Source organism: Agelaius tricolor, unplaced genomic scaffold, assembly GCF_023055355.1.
Source record: "Agelaius tricolor isolate 1412-34295 unplaced genomic scaffold, bAgeTri1.0.p SCAF_5, whole genome shotgun sequence".
NCBI lineage: Eukaryota > Metazoa > Chordata > Aves > Passeriformes > Icteridae > Agelaius > Agelaius tricolor.
The window spans coordinates 37,658,798-37,672,581 of record NW_027269265.1 but is presented as its reverse complement, the minus strand read 5'-3'; the positions used below and the strand labels follow the sequence as shown (position 1 = coordinate 37,672,581).

The 13,784-nt window shown below is 41.5% G+C and overlaps 1 protein-coding gene across 2 annotated transcripts in view; it reads left to right on the top strand.

Moving 5' to 3' along the window:
- Positions 1-12,991, top strand: part of ITPKA (inositol-trisphosphate 3-kinase A) — a 39,578-nt gene extending 26,587 nt beyond the window's left edge. For both annotated transcript variants that reach the window (XM_071427349.1, XM_071427348.1), the window contains 4 exons: positions 1,552-1,756; positions 6,752-6,853; positions 7,934-8,005; positions 8,856-12,991. In XM_071427349.1, the coding sequence (XP_071283450.1) occupies positions 1,552-1,756; positions 6,752-6,853; positions 7,934-8,005; positions 8,856-9,059 (583 nt within the window). In that variant the 3' untranslated portion in view covers positions 9,060-12,991. The remainder of the gene's footprint in view (positions 1-1,551; positions 1,757-6,751; positions 6,854-7,933; positions 8,006-8,855) is intronic.
- The last annotated feature ends 793 nt before the right edge of the window (positions 12,992-13,784 follow it).

Genomic DNA, 13,784 nt, shown 5'->3' with positions numbered 1-13,784 from the left:
TTGAGGACAATATGTCCCATTATTGCCAGTTTGTACATGGATTCTGGAAACTAGCTGATGTATATCCTCAAAAACTATCCACATCAAGAAATGTTCAGGGGGGATTTAAGACAAAGTTTCTCTGCGATGGCCTGATAATATATGGGAAAAAAATGACATGATTTATTCACTGCCAGTTCATTGAATCTTTGTGTATGCAGTGATTCAGAAAGCCTCACAAAGTAAAATTTCCATCTCCCAATGCAAATGATGGAATACCAGTGTGAAAGCCCATTTCCAATGCTTGAATGAGTCTTTGCTGGTATTGATCTTTTCTTTAAAGAGTCGACCGTTTGCTCAGGACTGACCTGTGTTTTTCCCTACTCTGACATCTTGAGGTGTTGCCATCTCTTTGTTCTCCAGGTTCTCACTTTCTTTTCCATTCATTGTCTGTGATTAAGATGAAAGCATCAAAAATATGCTCTCATATTTTTGTAGCATAAGAGCATAACAAAGAGATAGAGATTTGTTGAGATCCTGGAGTAAGGTAACAGTACAGAGAAGTATGAGCTGTCAGTAATCTTTCAACTGGGATGTCAGCTCAGATGCTCAAGAGTTATTGTCATAAATTAGTTACTCTACTTACAGGAGTGCAGATATGCCTTTTCAAATAGATGCAAAATTTTAAATTACTTAGATGTAGCAGTTCTTCTGAACTGGTACATTCAGAAGAAATAGGAGACGGATTTGCAACAATACATACACATTTTGTTGAAAATAGGTGACATTCTAGCAGTGAGTGACATCATCTCCTAAATGCCATCCTGGTTTGTTACGCTGTGATGAAGAAAGTAAACTTCAGGCGCTTGACAAAGTGCAAGCTTTAGGAATCCAGTGGAATGTAGAAAACATGGATAGTGCCTTTCTAATGGCTACCAGATTAGCAGATTGAGTGATAAGAGCAAAATGTGGGAGTTTTGTGTCTCTTCACCTCCCTGTTCTTAGTTACCTCTTCTGGTTTGGAACTACTCTGATAATCTGCTTTACTCTAGTTTTTTCTATATGAAGAGTGATGCTGTCTTTCACTGACATGCATTAAGTAAAACTTAAACTGAGGCCTAAAAAAATTACTCATGACTGTTTTAAAGTTTTTTGAGGAGAGAGAATGCAGTAAGTCTTCAATAGCCCTATTTTGTTTTAAATTTCATTATAAGTGATCTCTCCTACCTGTCCTTTGAAAATGCAGTTCTATTTTATGGCACAGTGGGAATTCAGCTTCCTCCTATTCTGTAACCAGGAAATAATCATAACTTGTAACAGCAAGTAAAGATATAGTTAGAACAAGTGAATTAGAATTCCTGATTCCTGGGACTGTTTCACTAAATATGCCTGTGTACTGTGTACACTAAATATGCCAGTCATTGCTCTGTGTACTTTGGTTTCCCCGTATGCAGAACTGGGGCAATGATAAGGCTTATTTTCCTGGTTGTTGTTTCTTGAGGCCAGTTTGTGAGCTGTAAAAAGAAATGTTGAGGAAGTCCTTAAGGATGTGTTGGGATGTGATGTTTGCAGAACATACCTGGAGGAAGAGCTGACTAAGGCCCGAGAGAAACCAAAGCTGCGTAAGGACATGTACAAGAAAATGATTGAAGTGGATCCTCTTGCTCCCACGGCAGAAGAGAACGCCCAGCATGCTGTCACCAAACCCCGGTACATGCAGTGGAGAGAAACCATCAGCTCCAGTGCCAACCTGGGCTTCAGGATTGAAGGAATTAAGGTAAATGTTTCACCTCTGCCTGTTCCTCAAGACTGAACTTTTTTGATTTATCAAACAAGCTTGTGCACATCAGTAGCCAGCTTTTCCAAAGAATCATGTGAAAATGCACTTGCTGGAACCACAGAGTTCACTCTATTGCAGTTCTAAAGCATTCATTCTAATTGCAACAGAGAATGTCAATGAATTTAAGCTTCAGATACACATCAGCCACGTTTGAATCAACTACAGAGACCTTACAGGAAGGACACAAGGAGGTACGCAGTGCAGATAGAATGAAAATGAGACTGTTTGTAAGGAGGAATTCAGAACAGAAGTATTAACTCCCTCTCTGCATGCAATTACTTTTTTTATCCAGGAACTATACATATTTATTCCAAGTGAATCACAGTAAAGGGGTTTTGTTGCAGTTACATTTATTGGCAAGGCATGTTAAAAGCATTTGCTTAGATACTCTTGGGATCAAGGAAACCACTTTTCCTTTTAAATACATGATGAGATCCAGTTTAGATGGAGCTGGAATAAAGCCAGAGCAATCCAAAATGAAATTTCTCCATCAGCCAAGTTTATCTGCTGTTCTTGATGGATAAATCTGTGTCCCTGTACCATTCCTAGGATACTACCTTACAGCCGCAGTAGAACCTTGGCAATTTTCTTGCAACATGGGTGCTTTCCTACCTGTTACTTACTTATCTTTCATAGAATCATAGAATGGACTGGGTTGGAATGGACCTTAAAGATCATGTAGTTCCAACCCCCATGCTGCACTAGACCAGGTTGCTCAGAGCTCCATCCAACCTGGTCTTGAAAAATTCCAGGGATGAGGCACCCACAACTTGTCTGGGCAGCCTGTTCTAATGCCTTACCCCACTTGCAGTGAAAAATCTTTTTTTTATAGCTATTCTAAACCTACTCCCCCTTTTAAAGGATCCCTTGTCCTGTTACTGCCTGCTCTTGTAAAAAAACACTCTCCATTTTTCTTGTAGGCTCCCTTTAGGTACTGGAAAACCATGGTTTGGTCACCCCAAAGCCTTTTCTTTCCCAGGCTGAAAAAACACAGTTTGCTCAGTCTTTCCTCATAGGAGAGGTTTTCCATCCCTTTAATCAATTTGGTGGCCTCCTTTGCACTTGCTTCAACAGGTCCATGTCTGTCCTAAGTTGGGGACCCCAGAGCTGAATGCAGCACTGCTGGTGGGGTTCCATGAGAGAGGAAGAGATGGGTAGGATCCCCTCCCTTGCTCTGCTGGCCATGCTGCTTTGTATGCAGCCCAGGACACAGCTGGCTCTCTGGGCTGTGAGCACACATTGCTGGGTCATGTCCAGCCTCCTATTCACCAGCACTCCCAGGTCCTTCTCAGCAGGGCTGCTCTTGATCTGTTCATGCCCCAGCTTGGATAGATACTGGGGCTGCCCTGACCCACGTGCAGCACTTGCACTTGAACTGCACGGGGTTCCCATGGGCCCACCTTTGAGCCTGCCTGTGTCCCTCTGGATGGCATCCCATCCTTCAGGTGTGTCAACTGCACCACTCCAGAACCTGGATTAGTTTTGTTTCCATTTCACAATTCAAGCACGTAGAAATAAGGTATAAAAGACAGTGATGCTGATGAACAGAGGCTCTTTAACTACCTCTTTCTTGTCTTTGCTTTGTGTCTTCTCCCTTCCTTATTCACAGATTCTCCTGCTGTGATACTGGAACTGGGGCTCCAAGCTCATGCAGTGCTGGCCCCTTGTGTGCTGTCCACCCACTCCTGGCTGTTAGACACAGGCATCCTCATGCAAGAACTGTCTGGGTGGTAGCTGAGTAGGTGGTCTGGCTCCAGTCCAGCCAGAACACAGGATCCTGCCTTGCCCTTTAGCCAGCTAATGATGTTATGAAGATACCTGTTTTATTCCTGTACAACTTATGTCTTTGTATGCTCCTCTGTGTAACGGAATCAGAAACCCAGATGATCTTGAGAGTTTTCATGTGTGTTCTTGGAAAGATAGTTGGTGAGTGAAGATGTACAGTCCCAGAGAGTAACTGAGCTAAAGGAGAACATGGGTGCTTCAGACAAACCTTCTGCCTTTTCTTTGTGGATTTGTTTCTTGTCAGAAGTAGGAGCAGTATGACACACAGACTGTGTAGTGTTTCCCTCTGTGGAGACACTGCTGTAACTGTGCACAGAAAGAATACTTAATCCTTTACTAAGTATAGGAAATACTTTAGAGCACATTCCCTTTCTCTCTATCTCCCTGTGCTGTTATGAGGAATGTAGGTATAATTTTTAAATTTTTTTAGATGGAGAAAAGGTGGCAGAAACTAAATTGTTCAGGCAATACAGGTAGTCAGTACTGCCTGCACTGTTCCACTGAAGCTGAACTGTACATCCAGTTCTGTATTTTTGCAGAAAAGCAAAGCCATTCTGCAGGGATCCCCATTTTGGTAAGAAAGCCTGTAAAAGTCAGTGGTGCCAGCTAGTGGTTGATGGGAACAAGGGGATGCGCTCCCTGACTGGACTGGTAACTCCTGGAGTTAGCTGATGAGGTATGTTGGGTTTGGTTATTCCTGCCCTGTGGCTGCCTGAATAAGAAGCAAAAGCAAAGAAAGTGAAATCATAAACCTTTCTGTGAACTGGCTGCTGATAAATGAGATCTGATTCACCATATGCACTCCTGCAGTAATGGGGTATCTTTTTGGGTTGATCCATTTCTTATCTTTGCCTTGCTTCTGGATCTCTGAAATCAAGTCAAGTTCATTTATGGGATTTGTCACTTTTCCTCCTATCAAAAATAATCTGAACCATTTGGTTTCCCTACAGTTGGAACCTCTTGCTCAGTATCTTGTGCCTGCCTCATTCCAAATGCACATTTCCTCTCTGGCAGAGGCTGTCTGAAGACCAGGCGTTGCAAACATTTTCTCTATAATACTAAGCTAATGCCTGCGGCTGAGAGTTGGGATTTCTGTCTTCCTGTTCTGCCAGTGAATATCTGTGCAGTTTGAAAAGTGACTTCTTCCTTTGGTACCATTCCTTTAGCTGTAGATCAGGGATAGCCATTTTCCCAGGAGGATATCAGATTTGATTCATAAATCTTTGTGAATCCATTAAGTTAACCCAGAGCCCTTTAAGGGAAGTCTGCAGAGGGCTCTGAGCAAGACCCCATGATTTAAGATGAATAGCACTGTTTTATGGAGCTGTGACACTTGCCCTCTGGTGAGCCATGTCACTGTCACATCTAATAAGAACTGGCCCACGAGCTGCACTGTGTGACAGACTACTCTGCTGTGCAGGGGTGTATGTGGAGTCCTTAGCAAAGGTATGACTTCAAGGAGTGAGTCAGGCAAGTGCCTCCTGAGGATCAGGTACATGCAGAGCCAGCATGGTTTAGAATACTGGGGTGGTGCCATTCAAACTCTGGATGTTCTTTACAGCAAGTAAAGACAGACAGTAATCATGTTTCCTGCCAACCACTGGAAAGGAGCAAAATCATAAAAGTGCTAAAAAGGGAAGCAAGCAACTAGTTTGTCCAGACACAAAAGGTTAGAAAGGGAACAAACACCAAGCAGCTATTCTAGACATTGCTCTACAATCTGCAGCATAGGGAGAAATTATTTTTAAAACAGCCTTTCTCCAGTGAAGAGGTATGAGATGAAGTTTCAGATATCTATGTGCTCTTGAGTATTATCACACATCAGATCACATGGCTTCTAACTTTCACTGCCTACCTGCTGAACTACTCTGGCATAACTTGCACATCTCATCAGGCTGACATGTGGCACTTGTGTCTGTCCAACAGCCTTGGAATAAAATTCTCTTGCATGAGAGATCTGGAGTTTTAGCATTATTGAATGTTTTTCATGTATGCATTAGAAACAAAGTTCAGCTGTGGAATAAATTCTGTTTCACCTGCTAAGTGAATTTGGCGTTTTGGTGTAGTGACTTAACATGTAGGAGACAACATATTGTATTGACCTGCTGATTTACTCACAATAAAAAGGAGGGATTGGACTGAAACAATGGAGAGGAAAACAGTTTGATAATCCTGCAGGCTTTTAGTGGATTTTTGTTGCCAATTGTAATAATTGCTGTATTTTACACCCATATCCTAAAATCTCCTATTCGTGTCTCTTGAAGCAACAGGGATGCTCTTGGGGACATGCATATTCATATATTCTGTGTTTACAAATACCTCCAATTCATGCACTGCTCTTATTTGCTTGTAGCTCCAGAAGCACATAAAAATACTTGTCTTTTTCAGTAGCAGGATGCTTCTGTACTGAATCTTACTGCTAGCACAAAAATACTCTGAATTTCTCCAGGACACACTTGGAACAAGCATGCCTCCACTGTCCTTTGCCAAAATTCATTCACCTGCTTTGTCACTGCTAGCATTGCGAATCCCAGGTTGTTCCTATCTGCAACAGATTTCTGTTCTGTGACTTCTGGGTCACATTATATGTTCAAAGCTATATTTGGAACTGAATCCTAACTGCGATTCTTTGATTTCCCAGTGAAAAACAGAAACAACAACAAAAACTACCACCACCACCAACAGAAAACCCAAATAACAACAGAAAAATCCACACCAAAACCCAAAAGAAACCCCCAAACTAAAGGACTAGTAAAATTGGTTTTGGAAATGTTCCCTCACACCCTCAGCCAGGGTTTCACTAGCCAGACAAGAGTACAACCAAAGAGGTCTCTGTGGTTTCCCCACTGAACTTTGCACTGCTAGCACTGATGTGAGAAAACCCTCCTGCAAGCTGGTAATATCATGAATTGTTTCTTTTTTTGTTGTTTGTACTCAACAGGAAATGAACTGCCAGTGCCATTTAAAGCTATCCAATCAGCTTTTGTATCTCTTCTCTTCTTCTTGCTTGGTTTCTCTTCCTGTTCAGCTGCTTACTTTCATCTGGTTAGCAAGGGCTGAGCTGTTGCTGGTTCAAGAGGATTGAGTGATGAGGGGAATGATATGAGTGCAGTATAAATAATCTCTCTCTGTGTGGGTTCTGTGCAGAAGGCGGATGGTACATGTAACACAAACTTCAAAACAACGAAGACACAGGAGCAAGTTCTACAGGTTTTTGCGGAATTCATTGAGGGCAACACAACTATTCTGGTGAGTCTGAGCTCTTCAGGTGCACTGATCTTGGACCAATGCTCTTGCTCCAGGCCCATGCTTTCTTTGGTACAGGAAATAAGAATTAGAATACCAAGGGGGTAAGTGGTTTTGACTTCCAGTTGCTCTCAGGAGATGGGGTGGACATGGGGATTTGGTGGGTTGTGAGAAGTTGACTGAGACAAGTTTTATCAGCTCTTGCCATGAGTTGACCCCAAATGCTTCATGCTATCAAAATGTCATTCAAACTAACTAACTTGTGGCTTGCCATCAGCTTCAGTCATGGGTGTTAGATGCATTAGATGGGTGATATCTAAGCAAGGATTGTGTTGGCAGGAAAACTTGTGATTTGGGAATTCGGTCTGGAGAAGATAAAACCAGAGTGTGGAGGCAGGAAGTGAGATTGGTGACTAGCTGTGTTCCCATGTGTGAAACTCATCTCAAAGAGGAATTCCTGTGTGCTAATCCATGGGTAGCACAACAGGCATGTGGTAGATGGCATAACACATCTCTTGTCTTTGGAACTTCAAAGGATGCTGTAATGTTTTGCTGCAGTGTGGAAGCCATTATGAAGGCAGAGTAGCTGTGCAGGAGGAGTGTGCTTGGTAGCTCAGGGCAGCCTTAAAAATCTGCACTAGAACTTTGTATATTAGGCCTTGATTCTTTTTATCCCCCCTCTGCCCTCACCACAGTTGGAGCTCCTTGTTTCTCTAACACAATTTCTTTCTTTTCACTTTGGGGAACTGGAAGATTTTTAATTCCTTAAAAACCTTTTCTCTTTATTAAAAGCAAACAAACAAACAAACAAAACAATTGCAGAAAGCCTGATGACATCCATATCAATGGAGATAAGTATGCCTGGTGTAACACATGCAGCAGATGAACTCCAGTCTTTTAATTCACTATGAAAGCTTGAAATGTATTTTCAGATTGACTTTCAAGTGACGAACCTGTAGTTTTAAAGGACCTCTAGCCTAAAATGAATATGATCTCCTAATTATATTGACTCTCATAAACAGATTATTCAGTTTTCAATGAAATGTTTATGGGTTGTTTTGGGCTTTTTTTCTCTTCTTCCAGAAAAAATACCTCAAACGTCTGCAGGAAATCAATGTCATTCTGGAATCCTCAGACTTCTTCAAGCGACATGAGGTGAGCAGTGACTGCAAAGCTCTGGAGGTGCATTGCTTCTTTGTCATTCCGGTGTACTTCAGAACAGCCTGCTGTATAAGGGGTTTTGTAGAAGAAAGCTAATACATGTTTGCAACACAGATACCACAAAGCCTCCACCACGATGGTACAGGAGATTAAACTAGTTGAGCAATAATAAATCCTCCTGTCTTTAGACGTCCCAGCACTTATAGCTGTGGACCACTGCATGGAATAGTTTATTAGTACCAGTTTCATATGGTTTTTCTAACCTGGATGTGCTCCAGTGAAATTTACAGGGGAATGGCATCATGGAAGTTTGCATTTGGTACAGTAGCATTCAGTTATAGATTGACAATGAAGGCTGTATTACTTATAATGGATTTATGTTGAAATACCATTTAATTCTGATGTCTATGTTCTCAGTGTGCTTTGCTGTGCAGAAGGCATCATTAGCATTGTATTTTCTGCTTGTTAACAGCTCAAGATTTTGAGATTAGATATTTTATTTTATCTTGTTGATGCTCTCTTATCACTAGAGATATTTTTGTTAATCATGGGTCATGATGTGTCTTTGAAAGGAGTTATTGGCCTTTGCTGAATTGCTCAAATTGAGACCTGATGCTAAGATGAAGAATTGCTTTTCTTCCTGTTTTCTGCTGAGTCCCATTTATTATCTACCCTCCCATTTGTACCTTACTGGGGCATCTAAATCATCAATTTATAAGTGCAGCCCAAAAGTCTTTTGGGTCACAGGTGGGATGAGGAGATCATCTTCTTAGCAGGAAGTGTTAATTGGTGGGGGAGGGCTGAAGATGTATTTTTAACTAGACTGTCTCAATCTGTCTTCCAGGTTGTAGGAAGTTCACTACTTTTTGTACATGATGGCAGTGGGAATGCCAATGTGTGGCTGATTGATTTCGGAAAGACCACCCTTCTTCCTGATGGGCAGACACTGGATCACCGGATCCCCTGGCAGGAAGGCAACAGGGAGGATGGGTACTTGTTGGGATTGGACAATTTGATTGGCATCTTGGAAAGCATCACTGAAAGATGAGTTGAGAAAGGCACAAAACTTGCAGGGCTTCTCTGTAACTTTCTGCTTTACTGAAGTAGAAGGAAACTCAGTTAGAAGGAAACCTTTAACTCCAAACTCCTGAGGTTTTCAGTGCAGAGGGAGCTGCATCCAGAACCCAGCAGTCAGTGATCAAAGTTACTTTGCATCAGCCCTCTATGAACCTAAATGAATCATTCCAGATTGGTCTGTATTGCACCAGATGAACTTGAGACTGGTCCTCAGAGAATGAAGATCTCCATACTTGGGAATCACACCAGCATGAGTCAAGAGGTCTGTGTGGTAAGCCAGAATGATTATGATTTCTGGCAAAATGGGACTACAAATTACTTCTTAGAGAACCAGGACAAATGCTTGGGAACTCAGGGCAGGAAAAATGATTTTTCAGGGAACTGCATAGTTTTGAAACCAGATTGTGTTTTTTCCTCTCTAATACCAAGTCCTCTTGTGTACACTATAGGTTGGACCAGCAACTTCTGCTACATTATGTTACAGAGTGAGCAAGGTGCAAATGGGTGTTAATCACAAGAAACTGGGAGACAGCAGTTTATAGTGGCTTGATGTGGCTAACTGCTGTTGACCATTTCTCCCCTACCCTACCCTAGCCTTGCCTCTATCCAAGAAAGGCCTTGGCTTTTTCTGTAGCCGCTCAGGAGATTACAAACACTCTAGGGAGAGAATAGCAGCCTATTGTCTCCAAAAACATTCCAGCTGGGTGGGCTGTTAGATATGTTGCTAAGTTGAAGACTTAGGCCTCTTGCAGCTGAACTGCAGCTCTGAAAATCACTAATGATCTTTCACAAACTCGACAGGGAACTAAGTTTTTTTTTCCCCAAGGCTTGTTTATTTTTGAAGATAAAACCCCTATACACATGCACACACTAGCAGTCAGCAACCAGTGTGATCTCTTAAGATCATGATTTGACTGTCTCTAAATGCACGTGACTTCTTGGCCATGTCCCTCTTCTCAAATATGATGCTGCCACTTAGGCATATAAAGTAGCACAGCAATCAGGGAGGTCGTGTTTCTGCATTCACAGCATTACACAAGAATGAGATAATTCCCAGGCATCCTTCCTCCAAGGTATCAGCTCTTAACTCCATGCAGCTTGGGTGGAGGAATGTCAATATATTACATCCTATAGTCCCTATCTGGCATCACAGGGTGATCTGTTCTTCATTATTTTACTGTGACCCAAGCACAGCCACAGAAAATTCAGCTTCTAGGTTAAAATCAAGAAAGATTGAATTGTTTTCTTGCAATGGCTTCACATACCTTCTCTGGTGGTTGCCTCTAGTCTCTGGAACAATTTTTTATATGCTGGCAGTATAAATATTATCATTAGTCACATGTTGACTCACATGCCAGGTTTTAATGTAAATAATGTGGTGATGTAGTTTCCACAATGCAGGTAAGAGTTACATTGCCAGTTGATGGCTAAAGCCCTTTCGACATCTAGAGGTAGTAATGCACATTGATCAGAAATTCCTGTCTTTTGTTGGTTTCCTGTGCTCAGGAAGGAGTCTGAGAACTTTGGATGAAGGTGACTGCACTTTTGGGAAACTGCTGTTTCAATAATAGTTGAAATCATAAGCAAAAAAAAACCCTATAGAGTGCAGATCTGGAATGAAATCTGCAATATTTGTAGTTAAAGTTGGACAGACTTAATTTCTAAAAGGAGTTACTTTGTGTAACACACTAAAGTCTGTTGCATACTAAAAGATCAGTCAGATTTAATTACTTTTTCATAAACTTAAAACAGGAGTATTGAAAATTGAAGCTCAGTTGTGATGTAAAAGTTAGATGACATAGAGTAGGTATTCTGCAGGAAGTAATGACATGTGGAAATATTTCATCTTAAACCAGAAGTTGTCTGAAACTGGTAATTATTTTTGCAGTTTGCTGCAAATTCAGACAACTTCTGTGGCCTCCCAGAGTTTCTCTGTTTTATATTTATGGTAGTATGTTAATGAATTCTTCACTTAGAAGTTTCAGAGTGTTTACATTAGGTTTTTAGAAGTGACAGCACAGATGAAATCATTCCAGATGCCTCCTAACTTTTGAACTGCTGTGAGACGACAAATGAATCTGTAGTGAATTCCATACAGTTAAAAAAAAAAGTATTTCCCCTTTTCTGCAGCCAGCAGGTAAGCCATGGATAGCAGTGCCTAAGGAAAATAGCAATGCCTAAGGACAATAGCATGTAAATAGGTCTCATAGGCAGGATTTCAATGACTTTGCCTTTTTTATGAGACTGCAATTGCAAGCTGTCCTACCATAACTAAAAATAATTATTAAAGTTAGAAATAAGATAAAGACAGAAGTCAATTAATGGTTTGCCTAAATCATCTTCAGAGTTAAATTTCTTTCTTCAGTTACCACATATGTGGATCTTTTGCACCAATGTAAACTATTTTCTGGAGAGGAGATCTAAACAGTAGAGGTTGGTGCTCAAATGTCAGTTGAGAGTTTAAGACAAAATTTTAGAATAACTGGTCAGTTCTGAAGGAGAACTGGAACAAAGTGTTATCAGTAGCTTCAAAGAAAACAACTCGTGGTAGCACCTGGCTGGTTTTTCAGTACATGGTCCTGGGAGAAAACATGGAGAAGGTTTGTTCCACTGCAGTAGCTGGAAAGGTCAGGGAAAAAGGAAAATCTCTGCTATAGCAGACACTGATCCGGAAACTCATTCTAGATGATGTAAATTCTAGGATGTTAGTTTTGAAATGGATCTTTGTCTTGCTAGGGGATTAGAAAGAAAGAAATCACAATCATCTGTTGCTGTTATGGGGAAGGAGAGAAGGAGGCAGCTTTTCATAGCAAACTGCAAGTGTAGGACTTCAGCTGAGCACTGGAGCTCTAAGGACCTGAGGCTGTGTGCTCAGGAGCAAACTGAGGGTAAGTTTTAGATTCCTTGTTTCTCATCAGGTGGCCCAGAGCCCCTGTCTATGGACACCCACTTGCTAGTGTGAGGAAGCAGCATGGCCTTCTTTCACTGTTGGGTAAGTTGTGTTGAATAAGCTTATATTTACCAGAGGGTTGACAAGGTGCACATGCACAGGCACGTAACACAGGGGGAGCTGATGCTTGGTAACCAAGGAACTTGTTCACATGCAAGTCCAGAATGTCGTTCATTAGTGCATCTGCTGAGAGAGTGCCTCACTCTGGAGACACTGAGTACATGTGGTTCCACAGCAGGGTCAGAGATCCTGGCCTAGAGGCACTTTGGTGCTAGGAACACATGACCTCTGACTTAGGCTCCAAGGTCCTTAAACACACTAGTTAGGTGCAGCAGTGCTGTAACTGCTGCATTCCTGTGTGAATCAAGAAGTAGGACTAGGACTTCTCTCCCTCAACTTCATCATTGACTTAGGTTTTTTTGGCCTTGGACAACTCTCCTAGGCATTGTTTTGTTCCAATTTTACAGATGGGAACAGACCTACTTACCTCGTGGCAATGGTGTGAGGCTCTCCTTCATTAGTGCCTGCAAGCTGCTGTGAGATTCTTTGGAGGAAGGTGCAATATAGAAAAAAATTCACAGAGATAGATCAGATAAGTTTAAAAATTATGGATGTTGAGGCCCCACAGAGATATAAATTTGGCTGAAATTTAACCAAAGTGGTAAAACCTAAATCCCTCTAAATTTTGTACAGGGAGGAATTCACTTAACATCTGATCCAGTTCTTGTTAAAGGGAAAGATTTCAATGTATCTCAGAGGGCTTTTGCTACTTTTTTATTGCTGTTGTTATTATTTGTTATTCTTAAGGTACTGAGATCAAATGGCCTGTATCATCCACATGCATCTGTTCTGAACACTACAATGCAATGCTGACATTGACTGTATTGGATGAGTGTTTGTTACTCTGAAGTGTGTATGCTACTAAATAAATCAGACTGAAGGAAAAAAAGACATCTACTGTGATTTGGTCATGTGAGAATAATATCTTTTCTTCAAGAATTTCTTTAGGGAAGGGAGAAAAACAGTATGTTTCATTGCTTTTAGTCTTTACCATATGGTACTTCCTAAAGCAAAACCAGAAGCCAAATGGTGGAGCTTGGTTCCAAAACCTATTGGTGTTACTTTTAGAACCTGATTCACCCAAAGCTTGTCAGCTTCCTTCAAGGTAAGCTCTGTCTCAGAAATCTCTGTAAATGGTCTACAGCCTATAAAAAAAAAGTGCACCAAGAGGCACTTGTCATACTCAGAGCACTAAACTGTTCCCCTGGGCAGTTTTGTATGGACACAGGGAAAAAGCACTGAACTCTCTAGGACTGGCAGCACTTCTCAGCAAGAGAGAGTGTATTCTTATCATAGAGAGTGTGCAAAAAGTACTTATAAGAGAGGGAAAGAAATATCCACCATTAGTGTCTCTTTATTTTGTGTTGCAAATATAGAAGTATACACTTGTCTAGCTTTAAATTGCATAGAAGCAGGTGTGTCATCTACTTATGTACAGTAGTCACTCAGAAAGGAACGTTGGCAGAAGTGCTGCCTTGGTCGGAGGCGATGACAAATCAAAACCTGTTCACGTGACTTTTCCATTTGTGTGCTGTGATGGGAAGATGTGAGGCATGGCATCACTAAGGTCTCTGCATGGGATTGAGAAGGGTGAACAGCCAGGAGGAGAGAGCACAGCCATGCCTACAGGAGAAACTGTCTCACACAGCTCAAGGGTCTAAGGAAGTCTGGTCCCTTTCTGACATT